Genomic DNA, 21,240 nt, shown 5'->3' with positions numbered 1-21,240 from the left:
GAGTGATAAAAGATCTTGTCCGTTGGATCTTGTCCGTTGGATCTATTTTAAGCCCCTTTTTTTTCAATGGACTTCAATATAATTTTACGATATGAAATTATGCATTTTCTATTTCACATTGGATTAGGAGATGTTACTGTCCGTCAGATTTTTTTTTTTCACTGATCTAGGATCAGGGTTCCAATTAGAAAATAAAAGGATATACATTATAGCGAAAAAAAAATAATTAACGACTGATAAAAATAGCAAAAATAATTGTATAGCCTAATCCACAATTTTTTTGGCTGGACAAACTCATTCTAAATAGTATTACAAGGATATTATATATATATATATATATATATATATATTTTAACAAGATACATAACTTTTAGATCATATAGTTTTTAAAAGTAGAATAATGAAAAATATTTTACAGTGGATTTAAGTCATTTGGGCTATTATTAGTTTTACATTTAGGTTTTGCAACCATGTTTGTTTATTTTGTACAGGCTCTTGGTACTAGGTTGGGCTTCGCAAACCCAAATTAACTTGTTTGGCCGACATGCATTTGTTTTTATTAAAACAAAAGGTGACTATACTACTATGATATATGATCAAGAGTTGTTCAGAAGATCAGTCAACGAGATGATGACGCTTAATGAGCTGAGGGGCGGATGCAAACAAATATTTAGTATGGGGCACTAGTAAGACTAATAATTAAATTAGGGGGTATATAAATAAATATTATACTATTTATTCAAGGAAAAGCAAAAATTAGGGGGTATATAAATAAATATTATACTATTTATTCAAGGAAAAGCAAAAAATAGAGTGGGGCACGTGCCACACCCACGGTCAACGTGCGTCCGCCCCTTCTCCTTTGTTAAATCAGAAGGCTTTTGGCGATTTTTTCTTACCCTACTCCACGTTCTCACTGACAGAGAACAGCTAGCTACTAAGGATATCTTGTCCATATTTTCGCAAGGAAAGGCTGCTTTGAGGAAGTTGTTCAGTTATGAGAGAGGCAAGCTCATCAACGTTTGGGTTGTTGCTAAGATCGAGCAAGTCAAACAAACAACAGGTGCATTGCAGTCCAAGCTGGTCATTGTTGAAAAATCTGAGGGTTTGCAATATACATCCATAGGTACAGTGTGATGAGAAACCATCCATTTGTGTGTCGTAATGTGTGTTGGTGTAAAGTGTACTATTATGTTTTCATCTTGTAAGAAAACTGCCACTTTGTGTCATATGTATTGATGTACTCAGAAAAAAATTTATTCACAGGAAGGTGTTGTAGGCTCTGGTCTTCTTTTGTTGATTGTGATTTTTGAGCCTTTTGGTAAATATAGCTGTTTTGAACGAGTCCAAAGTCGAATTTATCTTCTACCGTTCTGTATTAGAAGTTTACTCTGGTCTTTCAAGTTTCAAACACCAATTGGATTTAATTTACATGTTTTTCTTGATTGTGAGCTACACCTATTTCTTAAAGATTTGGAAGCCACCGCTTATCTGTAATCAGCTGTCTGTAATATATGTACTTCGTGAGGTGCAACATGTTTTTCGTGAGGTTATGCAAGATTTTATTTTCTCTGAAACTACCACCGCTTATCTGTAATCTTTGTACGTGTACCATGCTCTCTAGTTTCCAAAGCTCAACATTGGGCCACCAAATCAGAAGAGGTCGTCTAAGGCTCCCATCACCTTTACCTGAAATATCCTAAACCCTGATTCAGAGTCGAAACTGTTGCACCTACCTACAAATTAAAAAATATACACAAGTGAACACTATAAATTCAATCTGTAAAGCAAAAAAAATAAAAGCAGCGTTTGTTTTTAAGAAAACAATCGTAGTTGGCATCAATCCAGTTATTAAAAGAAAAGAGGAAACACAAAGAATCACAATATATATCCTAACATAAAGACCTAGACGAAGCAGAAGAAAAACGAAAAATTACAAGAGCCACAACAGTGGTGGTAAGCAACAAAGTAGTAGGCAATTTGATTTGTCTAAAAATTTTGGATATCCTAGATTCTGAATACTGAAATCCGGGTGGGTATGTCATGATTTTTGGACCTTGGAGTGGGATCATATTTTCAACAAAAGGAGATAAAACACGAACGTGTTTATTGATACAACAGACTTGGTCAATCTTCGGATAATATTTGAACAACCTCTTCTCGATGTCGTAGAAGTAAAAATTCCCTTGCTTCGAAATTGTAAGTGGAATGCAATACATCCAACACGTGGGGCGGGGGTAACGATATATAGGCAATATACGTATTGAGTAAATTTTGGTCCATGTTTCTTCTTTTGTATCCATGATCCATATCTCTGCATTCTCATATGAATCTGCAATATAAATGGTGGTCAGGGCTAGACGATCATCAAGGTTGACTAGAGGGGCAGCTAAAGGACACATGAGCGGTCTTGGGACATCACGGAACTGTTCAGTGTGAAGGTCCAAAGCGAGTATCTTGTAACCATCAATTAATTGGTACCAGTAGATGGACCCATTCACAAAGGCCGAATGTTTAAAGGCTTCCACAGGGTAAGGAGGACTTGGGAGTTTCCGCCATTCACCAATGTTAATATCAAGAATTTCAGTTTGGTCGGTATCAAAGAACATTCTCACTATTTTATAGCTTCCACTAACTTCATCCTTACCAAACCCCATCGACCAATATCCCGGGAAAAAATCCAAAAAATCCAACCTAAATTCTGCGATTTCGATTTTTTCAGACCCATTAATGAATATTTGTTTAATTAATTATCCGGAAAAAACATTATATATAAAAATACCTCCACGAACTGGCCGATCATAGTGATCGTAGCGACTGGTATCTACTGGATTTGGCCCCGATGGGAATCTAAGGAGTTCTCCCGTGCAAGGGTTCAAAACGTTGATCCAGCCTGGTTCGGGGATGCAAACCAGACCATCACACGTCATCGAAGGTCTTGTGGCGGCGGCTTCACATTATAAATAGACTATCTCGACCTCTTCGTCTCCTTTGAACTGTGACTCGGTCCGGTTGTCTCTGACCGCTAGGATGTGAATCTTATTCCTACGCCTCCTCCTCCTTGCGAAACTCCTCGACTCCAGTATTGATCTCCATTGGGTTGAGACGATTTTGAATCTGAGGATGGATCTCAAGGGTAGTCCTACCAAGATCTCTTCTATTAGATCTGGAACTAGGTCCCTCGTCGGATTAGGTTTTTCTTCTTCTTCCTCCACCCTCATGTCTGTCTTTCTCTCTCTTATCAATACAGTATATATATTATATACACTGGCGGCATGTCAGGCCTGGCCCGAAATCCACAAGTTCTGTATATATTTGAACTTGGGCCAGACCCGAATCAAGGAGCTCCAAATACGGCCCTAACAAAAGGTACTGAGTTATTTTGTTCTCTCTCAAGACTCTAGAAGAGTATACAAGTGAAAGAAACAATTCCATAAAACGGTAAAAGCTATTTTAAAGCTAAAGAAGTCGAACACACAACACACCAAGTAAATCAAATCATACAATACGTATCCAATGCTAAATTGGTTATCCTAAAAATGGAGAAAGTGACCTTGTCCCTAAGGCGTCATATCTGAGAAGTGATAATCCGTGAACCTTTCAATACTCGAGCTTCCATGGCAAAATGGAAGGATAAGTCTCCAAACAAAAGAGCTGATCGAAACAAACATATACAAGCTAAGCTATATACCTGCACTGGAAGCATAAGTGCATAACACTGGTGATCACAAAGTGCTCTGTTTTTCTAAACAGTCATTACAAAAATACATAATCCAACAACCGTCTCAACCCTAAAGACATCAGGACCACAATCGTGGCCTATAAATCTCAAGAAGTTACCTAAATATCCTCCGGCCAGTATTAAAACAAAAACAAAGATTCTGTTGATTTTGCTTTCAAGATCCATATGCATTAACATTAAAGTTTAATCCATTGGCTAATTATGATAAGAACAGAGTACGCAAACTCTTATTACTTATCGCCGATCAATGTACAAACCCAAGGAGATGGCTAACACATCATCTTTGTTAGCTCACCATCCACCATTCTCACGCAGGAGAAGCTTCTACATCAATCAACATAAAACTCTCTAAACAACGAGAGTGAGTATTTTTGTATTTATACTAAGAAAGAGTTTGTTGCAGATACTCAAAATATCTTCTTCATCTTCAAGCAAGCTTCTCACGTGCCTCCTCATTCTCTTATGCCTCAAATAGACTATGTGCTTATCAAATTCATATGGAGATGAGGAAAAGCATTCTTCTGAACAAAGTTTGTGACTTCGTTCTTCGTTCATGACAGTGATAATTCTTTTGCCCATTAACAAACACTTGGGAAAAAAATGCTACTCCTGAGGTTCGATCTCGTGTTGCTGAAGGAGAGTAAAGGGGTACCAAACCACTGTACCACCGAAGCTTTTTCAAAATTGATGCCCCTTAAATGGTTAAAATAATTGGGCGCCTAAAGCCCTTGCTAAATGGTTAAAAGAACTGAGAATAAATAAGACTAAAACTCAAAGTCCTTCACGAACATATCACACAATAATCATACTCAAAGAAAACACATAGAAGGACATATGGAAGTGAAAATACAAACCCAATACTTGTTGAAGGACTGGGTGTCCTTCCCGTGTTTACTAAAGAGCAGTTTGTTTTCCCGGGAAAACTGGGTGTCCTGCCCGTGTTTGAAGCAGAGTTTTCTGTTCCCATAACAGTGGGTGGCTATGCCAATGCTTCTCCCTTACAAGTGTCGACTGCCTATAGGTAATTACATGGTCGTTCTTTTGAATCGTGTAGTTATCTCGTCACAGTCTGTGTTCTAACAATTCTTGACAATGTGCAGGTGTGCTGTTGTTCTTCGTGATATGATCATGCCTTACCTCCTCTGCCTTACCTCAACAGACTTCAAAGATGGTTTCTTTGATTCAAACTTACACCTACTATCTTGAAACAAACCAAGCACTATGCCTATAGACACAAGTAAACACCCAAAATCAGTTCCAAAACCGTAATAAACAAGACTCAAACTTCTCTTGTTACTAACTAAAGTTACCTGAAGCTAAACCTGATGCAGAACTAAGCTTAGACTCATCAGAAACACTTGAAGCAAGCACAACAGCAACAATACTAGATTAAGAAGCTTTAGAAACTGTAACTACAGCATCACCAACAGCAACTGCAGAATCGTCATCAAAAAAAAAGAAAAAAATCAAAACTTTGAACTCGATTGATCAAAGGAACAAAGCTAATCTACGGATCATTGAAATCGAGAGTATGACCCACGGTTTAATTTTCGCAAAATCAAAGAACCCTAATTTTCCCAAATCAAAGAACACTAATTTCTAAATCCTCAACTAAACAGAAATTGATACAAAAGTATGATCGAACATACCATGGGAAAGAGATTGGTGTTTGACCATTGTTAAGCCGGTGACTCAACGGATAGATTATCGGCGACGTGACCAACAATCAGAGAGTGAGAGAGAGAAGAGAGAGAGTGAATATTTGTTTAATGATTGATAAGATGCGGCAACCCTAGAACGGGACAGTCTAAATACAACTCATAAGGTTTGTAATTTAAAACGACAACACTTCACTTATTGATAAAACATTACTAAAGACTCTATTTGGGGAAGAGTCTCCCACACTTCACTCCATCTTCCTTCAGCCACTTTGCTTCTTGGACCAACTTTGTCTTGTTCTTCTACCTTTGGTTCGCATCTTCTTCTTCATGAAGATAATGAGGATCCTTAGCCTATCAATACTCCCGCGTAATAAGGCGACCTTGTCCTCAAGGTCGAAATCCGGAAACTGGGCCATTAAGTCTGAGAGTGATTCCCAGGTAGATTCCACAGCAGGTAGACCTTTCCACTGAACCAACACTTCTGTCTCATTAGTCTGACTCCCTCTGCGAATGTCCACAAACTTCTCCGGCTCGACCGCCCATTCAAACGTCGGGGTGAGGATGGCAGGTAGTTCTTGAGCAACATAATCTGCCGGTACTGCTCTTTTCAACTGTGCGACATGGAAAACCGGGTGTATGTTGCTATGTTTCGGGAGTTCCAGTTTATAAGCCACTCTCCCAATCCGCTCACTGATCTGATAAGGTCCGAAATACCTCTGAGCCAACTTCTCATTCTTTCTTACTACTACTGACTTCTGCCTATAAGGTCGCAGCTTCAAATAGACCCACTCCCCAACTGAGAACTCAACATCTCGGAGATGTTTGTTGGCTCCCTTCTGCATCTTCGCTTGTGCTACTTCTAAGTTCTCTCTTAACTCAACGAGTAAGCTGTCCCTATCCTTCAGCAGCTCGTCCACGTGAGCATTCGCAGTCGGTGTGTCACCGTATCTCAGCAAGCGTGGGGGTTCTCTGCCATAAACCGCTAAGAAAGGAGTTGTTTGAGTTGAGGAATGATATGACGAATTGTACCAGTATTCTGTCCATGGAAGCCACTGTGCCCACCAGGAAGGTCTGCGGCTTGCAAAACACCTCAAGTAGGTCTCCAAACATCGGTTAACCACCTCTGTTTGCCCATCGGTTTGAGGATGGTATGCGGTGCTCTGATGCAAGGCCGCTCCCTGCAACTTAAACAACTCAGTCCAGAAGTTACTCAAAAAGATCCTGTCCCTGTCCGACACCAGAGTTTCTGGAAACCCGTGAAGCTTGACCACCTCCCGTATGAAAGCTTCTGCTACTGTTTTAGCCGTATACGGGTGCTTCAATGGGATGAAATGGCTGTACTTGCTGAGCCGATCCACCACCACCAAGATAGAGTTGAACCCCTTAGAATTTGGGAGCCCTTCTACAAAATCCAAACTTAAGTCAGTCCATACCTGTTTGGGAATGGGAAGGGGAGCAAGAAGACCCGCGGGGGACAGAGTACTGTATTTGTTCTCCTGACAGGTTTGGCATTTGGTGATGTATTTGACAACATCTTTTCTCATTCCTCTCCAATACACCTCCTGAGTCAACCTTTTGAAAGTTTTCAATGCACCTTTGTGTCCACCTGTCATACTCGAATGGAACTGTTCAAGTAATGAGGGAATCAATGAAGAGCCTGCAGGAATAACTAACCTCCCTTCCTTGTACAGTAACCCTTGCTCCAGTCGAAACCCCTCCTTTGACAGGCCTGCCTCCATTTCACTCAGCACAGAACCATACTCCTTATCTGCTTTGATTTCTGTCTGAAGTATTTCCTTGTCGAAGGTGAGAGGAGCAGTGAGTGACAACTGCAATAAGGTTTCTTCCTGAGGTCGACGGGATAAAGCATCCGCCACCCTATTCTCCACTCCTGGCTTGTACTCAATACGATAGGTCAATCCCAACAACTTTGCGGCCCATCTTTGCTGAACAGAGGATACTGCCTTTTGGTCCAAGAGATGTCGCAGACTCCTCTGATCAGTTTTGATCATGAATTCTCTGCCCGTGAGGTAGTGCTTCCAACGAGACACTGCCTTAACAATTGCCAGGAGTTCTCGTTCGTAGACTGACTTAATGCGTCCAGATGACGAGAAGGCTTGACTCAAGAACGCTATCGGTCTCCAGTTCTGTGATAGCACCGCACCAATTCCCACTCCAGAAGCATCCGTCTCGATAGTAAATTCCTGAGTAAAATCTGGCAGACACAACACTGGTAAGCTGGTAACCATTTCTTTTAAAGTTTGAAACGCTGTCATTGCTTCCCCAGACCAACAAAACCCATTCTTCTTCAACAGCTCAGTTAATGGTCTCGCAATCTGTCCATAGTTTCTTACGAACCTGCGGTAGTAGCCTGTTAGTCCTAGGAAACCCCTCAGCTCCGTGATGTTCTTAGGCACTGGCCACTCCAACATTGCTGCTATCTTTTCGGGATCAGCTGCTACACCCTGCTTCGAGATGATGTGGCCTAGATATGATACCTTGCTGTCTCCAAAAGAACACTTCTTCCGGTTAGCGAAAAACTTATGCTTCTGCATCAGTTAGAGTACCGTTTCCAAATGCGTCTTATGCGTTTGGACATCAGGGCTGTAAACCAGAATGTCATCGAAGAACACCAACACAAACCTTCGCAGATAAGGCCTGAAGAGGTCATTCATAATACTTTGGAAGGTCGACGGTGCATTGGTCAAGCCAAAAGGCATGACTAGAAATTCATAATGCCCCTGGTGAGTTTTAAAAGCTGTTTTCTCCACATCTTCTTCCTTCAATCTGATCTGATGGTATCCTGACTTCAGATCAATCTTGGAGAACACAGTGGCCCCACTCAACTCATCGAGGAGCTCCTCTATCACCGGTATGGGGTAACGATCTGGGATAGTTACCTTGTTCAGGGCTCGGTAGTCTACACAGAAACGCCATCCTCCATCCTTCTTCTTAACAAGTAGTACTGGACTCGAGTAAGGGCTGATGCTAGGTCTGATCACCTGAGCTTCCAACATCTCCTTCACCAAATGCTCAATCTCATTCTTTTGGATAAAGGAGTACCTGTAGGGTCGCACATTCACCGGGGAGGTGCCTGCTTGTAATGTAATGGCATGTTCCCTGTTGCGCTTAGGAGATAATCCACAAGGTGGCTCGAAAACGCCTTCATATTTGCTCACGACTGACTGTATCTCCTGCGCGTGGGGTTTCTTGGAGGGTGGCTCATTGTTTTGGAATAGGGTGGTCAGCTCCAACAGATACGCTTCACCACTGTGTTGCATCAACCGTTCCATGGATTTGAGAGAAACCTCTTCCTTAGACAGAGCAGGATCACCCACCAGTGTTACCCACAACCTACCGATCTTCCAGCTTAAAGTGCGATTGAGCCAGTTGATGCGAGTGTCTCCCAGCGTTTCCAACCAACCGTACCCCAAGATCACATCGGTGGCTCCTATCTCGAAGATTGAATATTCCTCCATGATCTCAATGCCTTGTATGTCCAACAACACTCCATTACACTTACCTCTCCCCTTAAGGATCTGGTCTCCGCCAACTATCACTCCAAACTCCCTGTTACTAGTGATGGCCAACCCCATTTTCTTGACTAACCGGTTGGAAATGAAATTGCAGGTAGCTCCCGAGTCTATCAACACCACGACTTCTCTGCCAAGTATCTGTCCCTTCATTTTCATGGCCTTCTTCGAAGTCATCCCAGCTATAGATCCCCGAGTTAAGGTGTAAACCTCCTGCTTCTCCTTGTTTTCACACCCTGCCTCCTGGGGCTCTTGTTCCTCCATGGCTAAATGTTCAGTTTCTTCTTCCTCATCCATTTCCAAACATTTCAGATGCTGAGGCTTACATTTGTGTCCCAGCGACCACCTCTCCCCACAATGTCTACAAGGATTAAACCCTTTGTTCTCCTGCCCCGTGTTGGTTTTTCGAATCTCCTTGGAGTTATCAAAAGGTTTCTTGCCAGGGTTCCACTCATTTCCCCGTTGAGTAGTGGAATATTGTTGGGAAGCACTGCCTATCACCGGACGAGAAAAGTTTCGTGCCTGATAGCCCACGTTCTCTGACTCCTGAGCCTCCACTAAACGAGCCATGTCTACCATCGCAATAAGATCTGTAGGTCTCGATCGGACTACCGGATCCCTCAGGCTCTTTTTCAACCCCTTGAGAAAGGCTGCTTCCAAGACATCGGCTGGAACATGGGGAAGTTCAATGGACAACTCCTCAAACTGAGCACGATACTCATCAACAGTATCCTTCTGCGCTAGATTCATCAAATGGTCTACTGGAGAGCATCCCCGACTAGGTTTGAACCGCTCTCTGAACCGGTCCTTAAAGTCCTTCCACGTCACGATTTGTAAGCGGTCGTGAGAATACAGCCACCAATTGACAGCTTGGCCAGTCAAGCAAGAGAGTGCTTGCTCGAGCTTCTCAGACTCGAGGGTTTGATTTGTTGCAAAACACTTCTCCACGCGAAAAATCCAGTCTTCCGGGTTACCGCCTTCGTAGGTCGGAAGGTCGACTCGCCTGAATCTGGGGGACTGTTGTCGCGGGTCGAAGGACGGAGTAGGGATCTATAGCTCAGAGGGTCGGATGGGGTTCTCTGGCGGCGGTGTCAAGATCCCGGTACTCTTCGGCTTCTCCAACGCCAACGTGGTTGACGGAGAGGTTTGAAACTGAGGACTTGGGGATGGAGTTGAAAACCCAGGTGGTGTAGCGCTGCCAGTGGTACCGTAGATCTGGTTGCGCAAGATTTGTGACACAGCTTCCTGCAGATACACCAGAACCTTGTCGTGTTTTTCCAAGCGCTGAGTGAGTGACTCTAGTGACAACGGAGATTGGGAGGTTTCCTCGAGTTCCAGTGAAGGGATATTCGGATCCGTGACGACGGCGGGCATGTTTGTCTGAGGAGCCATCGCACGCTCTCAACGAAAGCACCAATTTGTTAAGCCGGTGACTCAACGGATAGATTATCGGCGACGTGACCAACAATCAGAGAGTGAGAGAGAGAAGAGAGAGAGTGAATATTTGTTTAATGATTGATAAGATGCGGCAACCCTAGAACAGGACAGCCTAAATACAACTCATAAGGTTTGTAACTTAAAACGACAACACTTCACTTATTGATAAAACATTACTAAAGACTCTATTTGGGGAAGAGTCTCTCCCACACTTCACTCCATCTTCCTTCAGCCACTTTGCTTCTTGGACCAACCTTGTCTTGTTCTTCTACCTTTGGTTCGCATCTCTTCTTCATGAAGGCAATGGGGATCCTTAGCCTATCAACCATCTCCGAATTGGTGAAGGAAAAGTTCCAATTTGCTGGTCTCCTTGTTCATCCAACCAAGTCTCGCACCTCACCGAGAGTTTCGAGAGAGAAGAAAAAGAAAAATCAATTTTTTTTTGTTTTATATTAGAAATACACCCAACCATTTTTGACCACGTTGATGGTTCTTAGAGATTCTTAAACTCCTTAATTAAGAAGCTCTTCTTAGTATTATTGCCATTTCTGATTTATTTTTAAATCAGATTCAAGTTAAGAACTTTCGCTAAAAACCTCCGATAAAGATAGTCTAAACCCTAAACCCTCATTCTTCTACTAGTTCCTGCAACTTCAAATTTCGTAGGTATCTTACCTTGTACATCTCTGTAGAGATCATGTTTTTTTGTTTTTTTGGGTAAAAAGATCATCATCATGTTTTTGTGTTCACTAGTATGCTAAGTTAAGCTCAAGTGCATATTTTGAATTTGTAGCTATTGAAAGTGAACTGGAAGTTGCTATATATAAGGCAGGTGGGATTAGAGATAGTAACTATGGTGATCTTCATAAGATTGGTTGGGCTAGAAGTAGTCGAACTGATAAAGGAGTAAGCTTTTCTTTTCTTTGGCTTTGTTTCCATAGCTAATGATTGTCTTCTTATACATATATACACTATGTATGCCTTTGGATTTCGTTTCGTTTTAGGTTCATTCTTTGGCGACATCAATATCGTTGAAAATGGAGATCCCTGAGACAGCGTGGAAGGATGATCCTCAAGGCACTGTTCTTGCTAAATCCATTAGCAAACACCTTCCTAAGAATATCAGAGTTTTCAGTGTTTTACCATCAAATAGGTGAGTGAGAGAACCTTCTATAATGGTCCTGGTCTTGGTGCTATATGATTCTAGCTTTTGAAAAGTTGAATAAGATTTTGAAATCATAGGGTTGCAGTCTCATGCTTGACTCATTTACAATTATAAGCTTTGTGTCTTCATAGGAGGTTTGATCCCCGAAGAGAGTGTAAACTTAGGAAATATTCGTACCTTCTTCCTGTTGATGTTATCGGGATCAAGAGTAGCTTTACTTCAGATGAGATTGACTATCACATTACGGACTTCAACGAAATTTTAAAAGAATTCGAGGTGAGAGCTTTGCATCGTTTCTTTGGTTATTAAAGACTTCAAGTTTGTTACATTTTTTGCTTCATTGGCACTGTTTTTTTTTTTTTTTTTTATTGTGTAGGGTGAGTATCCTTTCCATAACTATATACAGCGGTCACGGTACAGAAGGAAATCTGACCAAGTTATGAAACAAAGAAACGGACGCCCTCCAAGACAACCAAAATCAGTCAAAGCATCAGAAACAGAGTTTACAGAGGAGAACCACAGAGAACTTGAAGAAGAAGAAGAAGAAAAAGAAGTAATTGGTGAATCTAGTGAACATGTTCCTCCTGATTCTGATAACTCTCAGGTGAACAGTCGTGCAAGATGGTTGTATGAGCCAGATGAGACAGATAAGCTGAGTGGTGCTCATTTCAGAAAAGTGTTTCGGTGTAGTAGTGGAAAGCTGGAGAATTCACTTGGATTTGGCTTTGTAGAAATCTCCATATGGGGAGAATCATTCATGTTACATCAGGTAATGTTATATACAATAAAACCTCTATAAATTAATAAAGTCGGGACCATGAAATTTTATTAATTTATAGAGGTTTTAATTTATCTGATAAATTAATAATTATTAAATTATAGAGAGACTTTCCTAATTTGGTAAAAAAATATTAAAAATAAGATTTAATCGTTATAACTAATATTTTTATAAAAGCAATTACAATGAAAATAACAATTATCATGTTTTGAAGATAGCACTCAAAGATTTTTATAGAGTAAAAATATTATAAATAAACTTGAATAAAAATTAATGTATAGATATATACATATATTTAGATAATTTTATATAATTATTAATTTATATTATTGATGGGACCATATATTTAGAAAAGAGTTTCAAAAAAAATATTATTTTATTATATTATCGAATAGTGTCCAAAATTACATTAGTCCCAAATTGGGACCGGAGAAATTTATTAATTTATAGAGATTATTAATTTACCTGAGTATTAACTTATAGAGGTTCTACTGTATAAAAAAAACATGGATTGCTTATAGTAGTGTAACTAGAATAGTATCATTGTTAATTTTGTAATATGTTTGGACGTTAGATACGGAAGATGATTGGGACAGCTGTGGCAGTGAAGAGAGAGCTGCTTCCTAGAGATATCATAAGACTATCACTGAACAAGTTCACAAGAATCGTTTTGCCTCTTGCTCCATCTGAAGTACTGATCCTGAGAGGAAACAGTTTCGAAGTGCGTATACTGCCTGAGAGGCCGGTGGTGGAAGCAACGGGTGAATCAGAAGAAGTGGAGAAGGAAATAGAGGAGTTTTACAGAGCAGTGATGGTTCCACAACTGAGTATTTTTTTGGATTCTGAGAAACGATGGTTTGATAGACGATGGTTTGATAGACGAGGAATTGAAAGATGTAAGGAGAGGTTGGGAAGAGTGGACAGCCGCAAAACCATGGATGGCCAAGAAGAAGACTGAAGATGGTGATGAAGAGGTTAGTTCTGTTTCAGTAGCTGTTCATCAAGCTGTATGAGAGTCTTAACATTAATCACATCTATTTTTTGTGCACCTTTGATAGAATTTGTTATATGATTGATGTTTCATTTACATTGAATCTGATAAAAGTTTTTTTTTTTGAGAAGCATATAAAGTTTCTTCACTTCACATTGTTCTTGATTCACACACACATTAAGGTCTCTCTGTTTCAATGCAATGGTAAAATGTTGTTTTTGCATTTTACCTTTTCGAACATTTTTCAGTTTTTCTTCTTTTCTTTTGTAAATCGTAAAAGCAAACACAAGCTCTCTAATTAAGATTGTTGGTTCATTTGGAACAAGTAAACAAGAATTCTTATACAAATAGTGGGTACACCTTTTTGAGTGGCTTGATTAATAAACTACTCAAGGTTGTGTATAAAAGTGAAAGAAACAATTCCATAAAACGGTAAAGACTATTTTAAAGCTAGAGAAGTCGAACACACAACAAACAAGTAAATCATACGATTTGTATCCAATGCTAAGTTTGGTTGTCCTAAAAATGGAGGAAGTGACCTTGTCCCTATGGCGTCATATCTGATGTCACTCATGCGTCAGAGATATGTCTTGTTAATTTGCATCATAAAGATACCAAAATCACAATCAATTAGCAATGAGTAAATGATGGGGTTACATGAAGACGTGTAATCGTTCATTGAATGCTTTTCTTTTCTTTTGAACTTTGCTTCGTAACGCTTCTCTTAGTTACACTCTTCGTTTTGACGATGCAGCACATCTACGTGTACTGTGGTCATTGCCAAGACAACAGTTAATATATTTTTGTAATTGATTTATTTCGTATATTATAGTGATTTAAGCCTTGATCCCCCCTCTTATCTGAGCTCCCACAAAGTTGCCAAGGTATTAGTAAGCAGCCTCCGAGGGATGAATTGAGTCCCAAAACAAGTGATCAGAGTGATTCGGACAAGTCTTTTGTAAGGGGGTTGCACATGAAGGACGTTTCCATGTATTCTGTTCCGCAAAATCCTTTCTTCGTTTCCTTGAATCCTGTTTTCATTTGTACGACGATGAGTATATATTGCATAAATTAGCAAGCTTGAAATTTAGATGACTTGCGTGGCAAGGAAGAAATGTGGTATATACCATATATGTTAGGGTTTTGGATCATGTCCATCACAGGGTCGTAGACGTTGGCGTAAAGGAACTTGCTTCCCGGTAGAGACGCTTCGATCTCAGGCAGTTTCTTTACTAGTTTCTGATTGTACAAAACGGAGTCTTTGTTTTCTTGTTCCACACAAAATCCCAAAATGTTTCTCATTTTAGCGGTCATTTGGATCGGTAAACATCCCATCGGCGGCAACCCTCCAACCACAATATTACGGCAACCTAAACTATAAAGCTCCTGCACACACAAGAGGTAAATATTTGAGAGTCAACACGAAAGAAATATCAGCTACTAGTTTCAGACCTATAGAAAGAAAATATATGAGATTTTTTTTACCCGGAAAAAACCGTCAAGCCTCTTGAGGACAAACTCTTGGTAACCATAGATAGTAGGATACTCAAGACGGATATCAGAAAAGTTCAAGTTGAAATCGTTAGGCCTGCACTTATGACCACTAAAGCGTTGTTAATGATCTTTCTTGTCTCCTACGATACCTTTGAGGCGAGCAATGTAATTCTTGAACATGCTTGGTTGTTGTGAGACCGGGATCGCTTAAATCGAGAGCGAGGTCCGGTCATCGTATCCCGCACCGGCCGATGCAAAACAGACGCCAGTGATAATGTCTTGGTCGGAGATGTTCAGTTGTAGAAACGTACGGAGGAACAAACTCTTTGATGTTGAGTTTGGAGGCAATGACATCAGAGATTAGTTTTCCGTTAGAGAATCTTCCGCTAGCTTCATGGCCAAGGAGATCAACACCGTAAGGGAGATGCTTAGCCTTGAAGACGGCTCGTAAATAATAGTTGTTATTGCCTGTATCTACGGTTGAGTCGCCGAAGATTAGAATCGCTGGAAAAAGCGGCTGCCTTGTGGCATTTGCAGCCGCATTGCAAGACGGGAGAGTGTTGCAACGAAGAGACCAAATACTATAGTTTTGGATGTAGACATTGTGAATTATTTTGTTGATTTTACTTTGTTGAATTTGAAATGTGTTTGGTTACTAATTTATAAGGGAATGAGGTTTGACCTCTGTAGGACTGAGTTGGTTTTTGAACCATGATGTTTCTCTTATTTTGTAAGTTTGTTTTTCTTAAAACTGAAAATCAAAAGATAAAAAAATAAAACAGGGATCTAATTAAAGATATTAGTATGGTCAAAAACAGAAGAACTTGAAACTAAATTGGTCAACAATTTGTTGGTCGGTGTAACGAAAAAGAAATACAAAATCTTTAAAAACGTGCAATGTATTATCTATTAACTTAACTATACTTTTTTGTAAGAAAAATTTGGGAAATTAAACAAATTCAATAATTCTAATATAGGCCATATATAAACTTCCTTTGAGTCGAATAGTACGGAAACATGATCGCAAATGGCTAATTTATCTTAAAAATTGGCCAAAAGTTTTGACATTGCTATTTGAGTTTCTTTTTATTCATTTTTTGAATTATTAAATTTATCATAAAAAAAAAATGTTATATACACAAAGTATGAAGAAACCGGACAACTAACAGAATTTGACGCACCAAGCATATTACATAGGGCTTCAGTGCCGTGCTTACATAATAAAAAATGGGGCAATAGCCCTAGGCCACATCCTCGATCATATTTTTTTAGGCCACATTTGACAAATATTTTTTATAAATTTATACAGTTAATTTCAATGTTTAAGTGTTTTTAACTACAAATTTGAACTTTATCATCATTATCATTAATCTTTTTGTTATCATCTTTTATAATTCTTAGTATTTGATTCAAAAACTCTATAAATTTTTATTTTAACACAAATTTTAGATGATATATTGTTAGTTAAGTTTTCTAAAATTTTACATTACAAAATTTTGCTCCAAGCCTCTAGAATCATTGGCACGGTAGTTAAGGAGATGCCAACTTTTGCTAAGGAGATGCCACTTGGCATGTTATCTATCTAATACCTGTCTAATTTGTTGTTTGGACTTAATTAACAAAATTTATTTGTATTTTGGACCTAAGTAACTACTGGCCCATAAAATAAAATAAAAAGCTCTCAACATTTCCTTTTTTCCTTTCTTCAATAAGAACCAGTTGTGTACTGTTGAAGGTCTCTTCTGATCTAAACCCACCATTTATCAGTTTGTGATTTCATCCTAGGAAAAATTGATAATAGTTTATTCTGAAATGATAAATATGGGTTTCAATCTTGTGTATGATTCATGGGGAAGAAATTATTCTAAATTATATTAGATTGTGTGATGTTTATGTTAGATTTATAAATTTTTGGCTCAAATTTTAAATTTTGGGTTTTCATTCCTGCTTAGTTTTGGGTCTTTAATCTTATATAATCTACTCGTGAGATGTTTTTCGTAAGTAATTTGATAATTGCTTACCTATTTATTCCCCACTAGATCTTACCAATTCTTTTTCCATAAAAGTAGAATTAATTATGTTTTCCATAAAATTATAATTCAGTCCCTAATTACTCTCCTTTTTACACAATTTTTCAGTCATTATTATTTAATTTCAGTCATTAAGTTCTTATGAACAATTATATTATTTTATATATATATATCTTCCCAAATTTTAATAGTATTCTTGAATAATTGTTTAAATTTTTTTGGAGGTTATCATGTTTGTTGTTCACATTATTACTACAAAGAAAAAAAATGTGAAAATGTATGACAAATTTATTTATTCACTAGAGTGTTTATGTATGACTTTCCTACTTTTCATGGGCCGGTCCGGCAATTTTGGATGTCATACGTCAATTTTTTTAAAAAAACACTTTTTATTATTGTAAATAAAATTATAAAAATAGTAATATAAAAACTTATTTTTATTATTTCCATATTGTAGTTCATTTTGTTTGCTCATATTTTTCTTTGTCTTTTCAATGTTTTCATGTTCATTTAAACATTTACACGAAAATAAATATCATATTGCCTAATAACTCATTATTGTTTTAAAACTTTTCGATTTTGGAAACTTTTTTAATAGAGTTTCTAATTTTTTTTCCTGAATTAAATTTTACTTCAAATCTCAGTAGCAACAACTTTAATTAACATGAATCTAATGCCCATTCACCAACAATTCAAAAGATGAAATACATTTTTACATACACCTAATAAAATTTCATCCGTAAATTGGATATATCTACGTAAATAATATACTGTTTTCTTATATAAAACTTGAACTTCTACATTTTTTTGAAGTTTAAACAAAATCTACTAATAACAGAACTTAAAATGTTTTTCCCTACATAAAAGACCTAAAACTTTTGGTCTAAAATATGTCCAAAAAAAAATGATGCCTTAATCCTTGGCTTCACTTGCTTCGCCTATGGGTCCGGTCTTGAACCATATTTTATTTTTACTTCAGGTTGTCGTATTTGTTGGTTGTGTTAATATTACTACATCATGAAAAAATGAACTATCATGATTTAATATGTTGAACATGTTTAGTTTTGTTCCTTTCTTATATTTTCGAATCTCTATTTTTTTTTTTTTTTTGAGTATTAATGTGGTAAAACAAGCTAACACTTCTTTTTATTGGAGGATATGAGTCTCTCCATTGTACATTTAGTTTCTTATTAGTCTCCATCTTTAAGAAACTAATGTATTTTAAATTATTATAAAAAAGGAAAATTGTAGGTTATGATCATATGATTGAAAAACCATGTTGTTAAGCTTATGATGTCTTTTTATCTCATGGTAAGATATGAGTTGCATTTTTCTATACTATCTGATTAATTTGACTTCTATACTTTTGAGTAGTATATGTTAATTGTATATTGGTATCATATATTCTTAGGAATCTTAGTATAAAACAGCAAATTTTCAAAAATATATATTTTCCTATGTCAATTTTCAATAAAACTCTTTCATGTTATTCATTTTCAAAAATACATATTTTTATGTATAAAATGACTAAATTCTAAATTTTAAACTCCAAATACTAAACACTACCCTATCCTAAATGTAAAATAGAGAACCCAGACTTAAAAAACAAAGAGAATTTAAATTAATTTAATATATTGTAATCTGTGTAAAAGAGGGCAGAAATAAAAATGTTCAAAAATTGGTATTTTTGAAAGGTTATCTCAAAAAGAGTATTTCTAACAAATTATCATATTAGAAAAAGGTTCAAAAATTTATCTACATTAAAAAAATAATATTATATGATGAGAAACTCAATGGGTTTTCTCATCGGGTTTCTGACCAATGCACATGCTATAATATGTATTGATAATGTAAAAGGAAAAAAAACCATAAACACTCTGCTATAAAATTAAAATTTTCTCAATGTATTGAAATACTCTAATACTATATATAAAAGGAATACTCAAGTAACATCAAACAAATCATGAATCCAAAAAAAAAATTAATATGATCAGTATATTTTTAAAATCATAAAAATAACCATTGTTGAGCAAACAAATAAAGCTAATAATCTTCAAATTACTAAAGTTGAACAACAACGTAAGTGCGTAGCACGGGATGACTTCTAGTATATATATTATTGAAGGAGCTCGAGAATCAGAGTTGGAGAAGATCTCCAAGGTTCGAGGTGGTTGGATAACGTACGCCATAACGGAGAGAACTAATATGAACCAAAGTGCCTCGTTGAACAGTCTCGAGTTCTTCTTTTGGTGAACAACATGTTCTTGATCGCTAGCCAAGTAATGGATTATTATCGAGTAATACCTTGGGGAAACCACACCACTCCAGTTGACTCGTACGCTTCTTTTTCTAATTTGATTCCATGTCTTCGAAGCAGAGAAATGCGGTTTGAAACTGTCCTCACCATGCCTCCATAATGGGATGGGACGTCCGGGCCTGCTAGGATAGCAGAAAAGTTTTTGAAATAGCCTCAATCATGGCAGACAAGATTATATATTGGATATTCATATTATGTGTTACTCCAATTTGGTTTGTTAACCTTGTTTGGTGTTTTTATATAAGATAACCCGTTGATTACAAAATTATAAATATGTTCGCTACCACATGTCATGTCAAATTTGGGTTGCCCTTTTTCAAAGTTAAAGTTCCAAAACCACATCAAACAAGGTTAACAAGGTTAACAATGACAAAAAAAAAAAAAAAAAAAAAAGGTTAACAATGACAATGATCTAGGACTAATTCAGCAATAACAACAAAAGTAAAAATAAAATAAACAATTACTAAGAATAACAATGAACATAATAAAGGATCTTCATTTACTTTTGTTAAAACAAAAATTCGATTTCAGTATACATCATTTTGTTTCTCTCTATCTAATTTTTTACATCCTTACTCATATACAAGAAAACCTGACTATCGGTTACTCTTAAACCGGTTTATATCGGTTAAATACAAAGGGATTATATAACGATTTTACAATTCTAAAATAGGATTTAATATGGTGTGGTAAGGAGAAGGAAGGTGTGGTAAGTTTAGTAATACAAAAAAAGGAAAGAGGTTGGGTTTTTATTATACGTTTAATTTAATGCTGATGTTGCCTTTTTACATCTTTTACAACAAACAAATTTTGGTATTTTTACCTTGTGTTATTATCTGCTTTGAAAATAAATGAATAAAAACAAAAATAAATCTTAAATTAGATTCGTACAAGAGAAAAACTACCACTACTAAAGAGGAAATCTATGCCTCAATATACACAAATTTCATCCTTTACCTATATTACTTTGGATTAAGTTCAGATGAACTTCCCTAACATACAATTTTTTTTTGTAATTTATTTTTTTACAGGTTCATATATTTATTTAAGTCAATAGATTTGTATATATAATATTACTTAACAAAGAGACTAATTTTAAAATAACGAACACCGAAATACTGAACATTAGTATATATCTCTAATTTTAACATAATTTCCTTTACTTAAGAAAAACAAACTTTTTTTCTTCACATGAAATTCTTATTTCTAATGTCAATTGATAAACTAGGGAAGGGTCCATATTAAGCTGACACTAATTTTATGCTATTTAATTTTAGCTATATTATTATCGATATATTTGATTAATAAATTACAAATTTTTAATACATTTAAAGATTACAAACTCATAGTTGATTTATTATATAGAGTTATATTTTCAAATTTTGGATCGTTTTATGTCAAAGCGGACTGTTTGGCTCGTTCGATCATATCACTTGTTTGTGATGTCACTTTTATAGATTCTTTTCTTTTTGTTTGGACAACCAGTTAGGAAATTTTATTTTAATGAACAATTTTTTTCAATTACTTATGTTTTCAATATATCGATTTTAATTTTAGATTTTTAATGTGGATTAAATATATTAAATTCTAATTAGATATATACTTTTATATTTAATGGTAAATTTTTTAATATTTGATATTTTAAAGTATTAATTTTGGTAAGTTTAGGATTTACACAACACAAGCTTTTTGGACAATTAAGATTGTTGTTTTCTTTCTTTCTTACAAATTTCAAAAATAACATATATTACAATGTAGCTACAAACTCTATATCAGTAGAGTCATTAAAAAATAAAATCAAATGAAACGAGACATGATCCTAACAACATTTGTTATTATTTAATAATTAGACTTTAATCCAGGGTACATCGCGGAAGAAAGATTTATTTTGTTATTTAATGTAACTATTTTATATATTTTAATTGTAAGTAATATAATTGAAGGTTATAAATATTGTTTTTTTGTTTGGTTTTAGTATTTTCACTTACCAAAATAACTACTTTAAAATATCAAAATGATAATTAATGAACGAACAAAAAATACACGTGTTTTGTGGATGCAAAGCCGTGTAATATAAAACCTACTTTATCTA

The 21,240-nt window shown here is 36.6% G+C and overlaps 1 protein-coding gene, 1 long non-coding RNA gene and 2 pseudogenes across 3 annotated transcripts; 1 reads left to right on the top strand and 3 right to left on the bottom strand.

Annotated features, from left to right (window-relative positions):
• Positions 1-1,808: 1,808 nt before the first annotated feature.
• On the bottom strand, positions 1,809-3,236 carry LOC104786606 (F-box/LRR-repeat protein At2g43260). The gene is made up of 2 exons (XM_010512044.3): positions 2,783-3,236; positions 1,809-2,701 (listed from the first exon to the last, which is right to left on the bottom strand). Exons 1-2 carry the CDS (start codon positions 2,928-2,930, stop codon positions 1,893-1,895), a joined length of 957 nt encoding a protein of 318 aa, XP_010510346.3. The 5' UTR covers positions 2,931-3,236; the 3' UTR covers positions 1,809-1,892.
• A 708-nt stretch (positions 3,237-3,944) lies between these two features.
• On the bottom strand, positions 3,945-5,551 carry LOC104786605 (uncharacterized). The gene is made up of 3 exons (XR_767551.3): positions 5,392-5,551; positions 5,053-5,175; positions 3,945-4,967 (listed from the first exon to the last, which is right to left on the bottom strand). It is a non-coding gene; the product is annotated as an uncharacterized LOC104786605 (long non-coding RNA).
• Positions 5,552-10,676: 5,125 nt separating this feature from the next.
• On the top strand, positions 10,677-13,427 carry LOC104789169 (putative tRNA pseudouridine synthase; annotated as a pseudogene). Its single transcript, XR_015598057.1, has 6 exons — positions 10,677-10,737; positions 11,167-11,279; positions 11,378-11,526; positions 11,670-11,814; positions 11,915-12,307; positions 12,891-13,427. The product of XR_015598057.1 is annotated as a putative tRNA pseudouridine synthase (transcript).
• Positions 13,428-14,143: 716 nt separating this feature from the next.
• Positions 14,144-15,404, bottom strand: LOC104786604 (GDSL esterase/lipase At2g30310-like; annotated as a pseudogene).
• Between the last annotated feature and the right edge of the window lie 5,836 nt (positions 15,405-21,240).

This window comes from Camelina sativa, chromosome 5 (genome assembly GCF_030686135.1).
Source record: "Camelina sativa cultivar CO46 ecotype springtype chromosome 5, ASM3068613v1".
Classification (NCBI taxonomy): domain Eukaryota; kingdom Viridiplantae; phylum Streptophyta; class Magnoliopsida; order Brassicales; family Brassicaceae; genus Camelina; species Camelina sativa.
The sequence above is the reverse complement of the archived record's forward strand: the minus strand, read 5'-3'. Positions and strand labels throughout refer to the sequence as shown.

Excerpts from the sequence above, each read along its gene's own strand:
- LOC104786606 (XM_010512044.3), bottom strand. The coding sequence starts at position 2,930 with ATGACGTGTGATGGTCTGGTTTGCATCCCCGAACCAGGCTGGATCAAC. Across the intron at positions 2,702-2,782 it reads TGATCGGCCAGTTCGTGGAG|AATTTAGGTTGGATTTTTTG; the intron begins GTATTTTTATAT and ends TCGAAATCGCAG.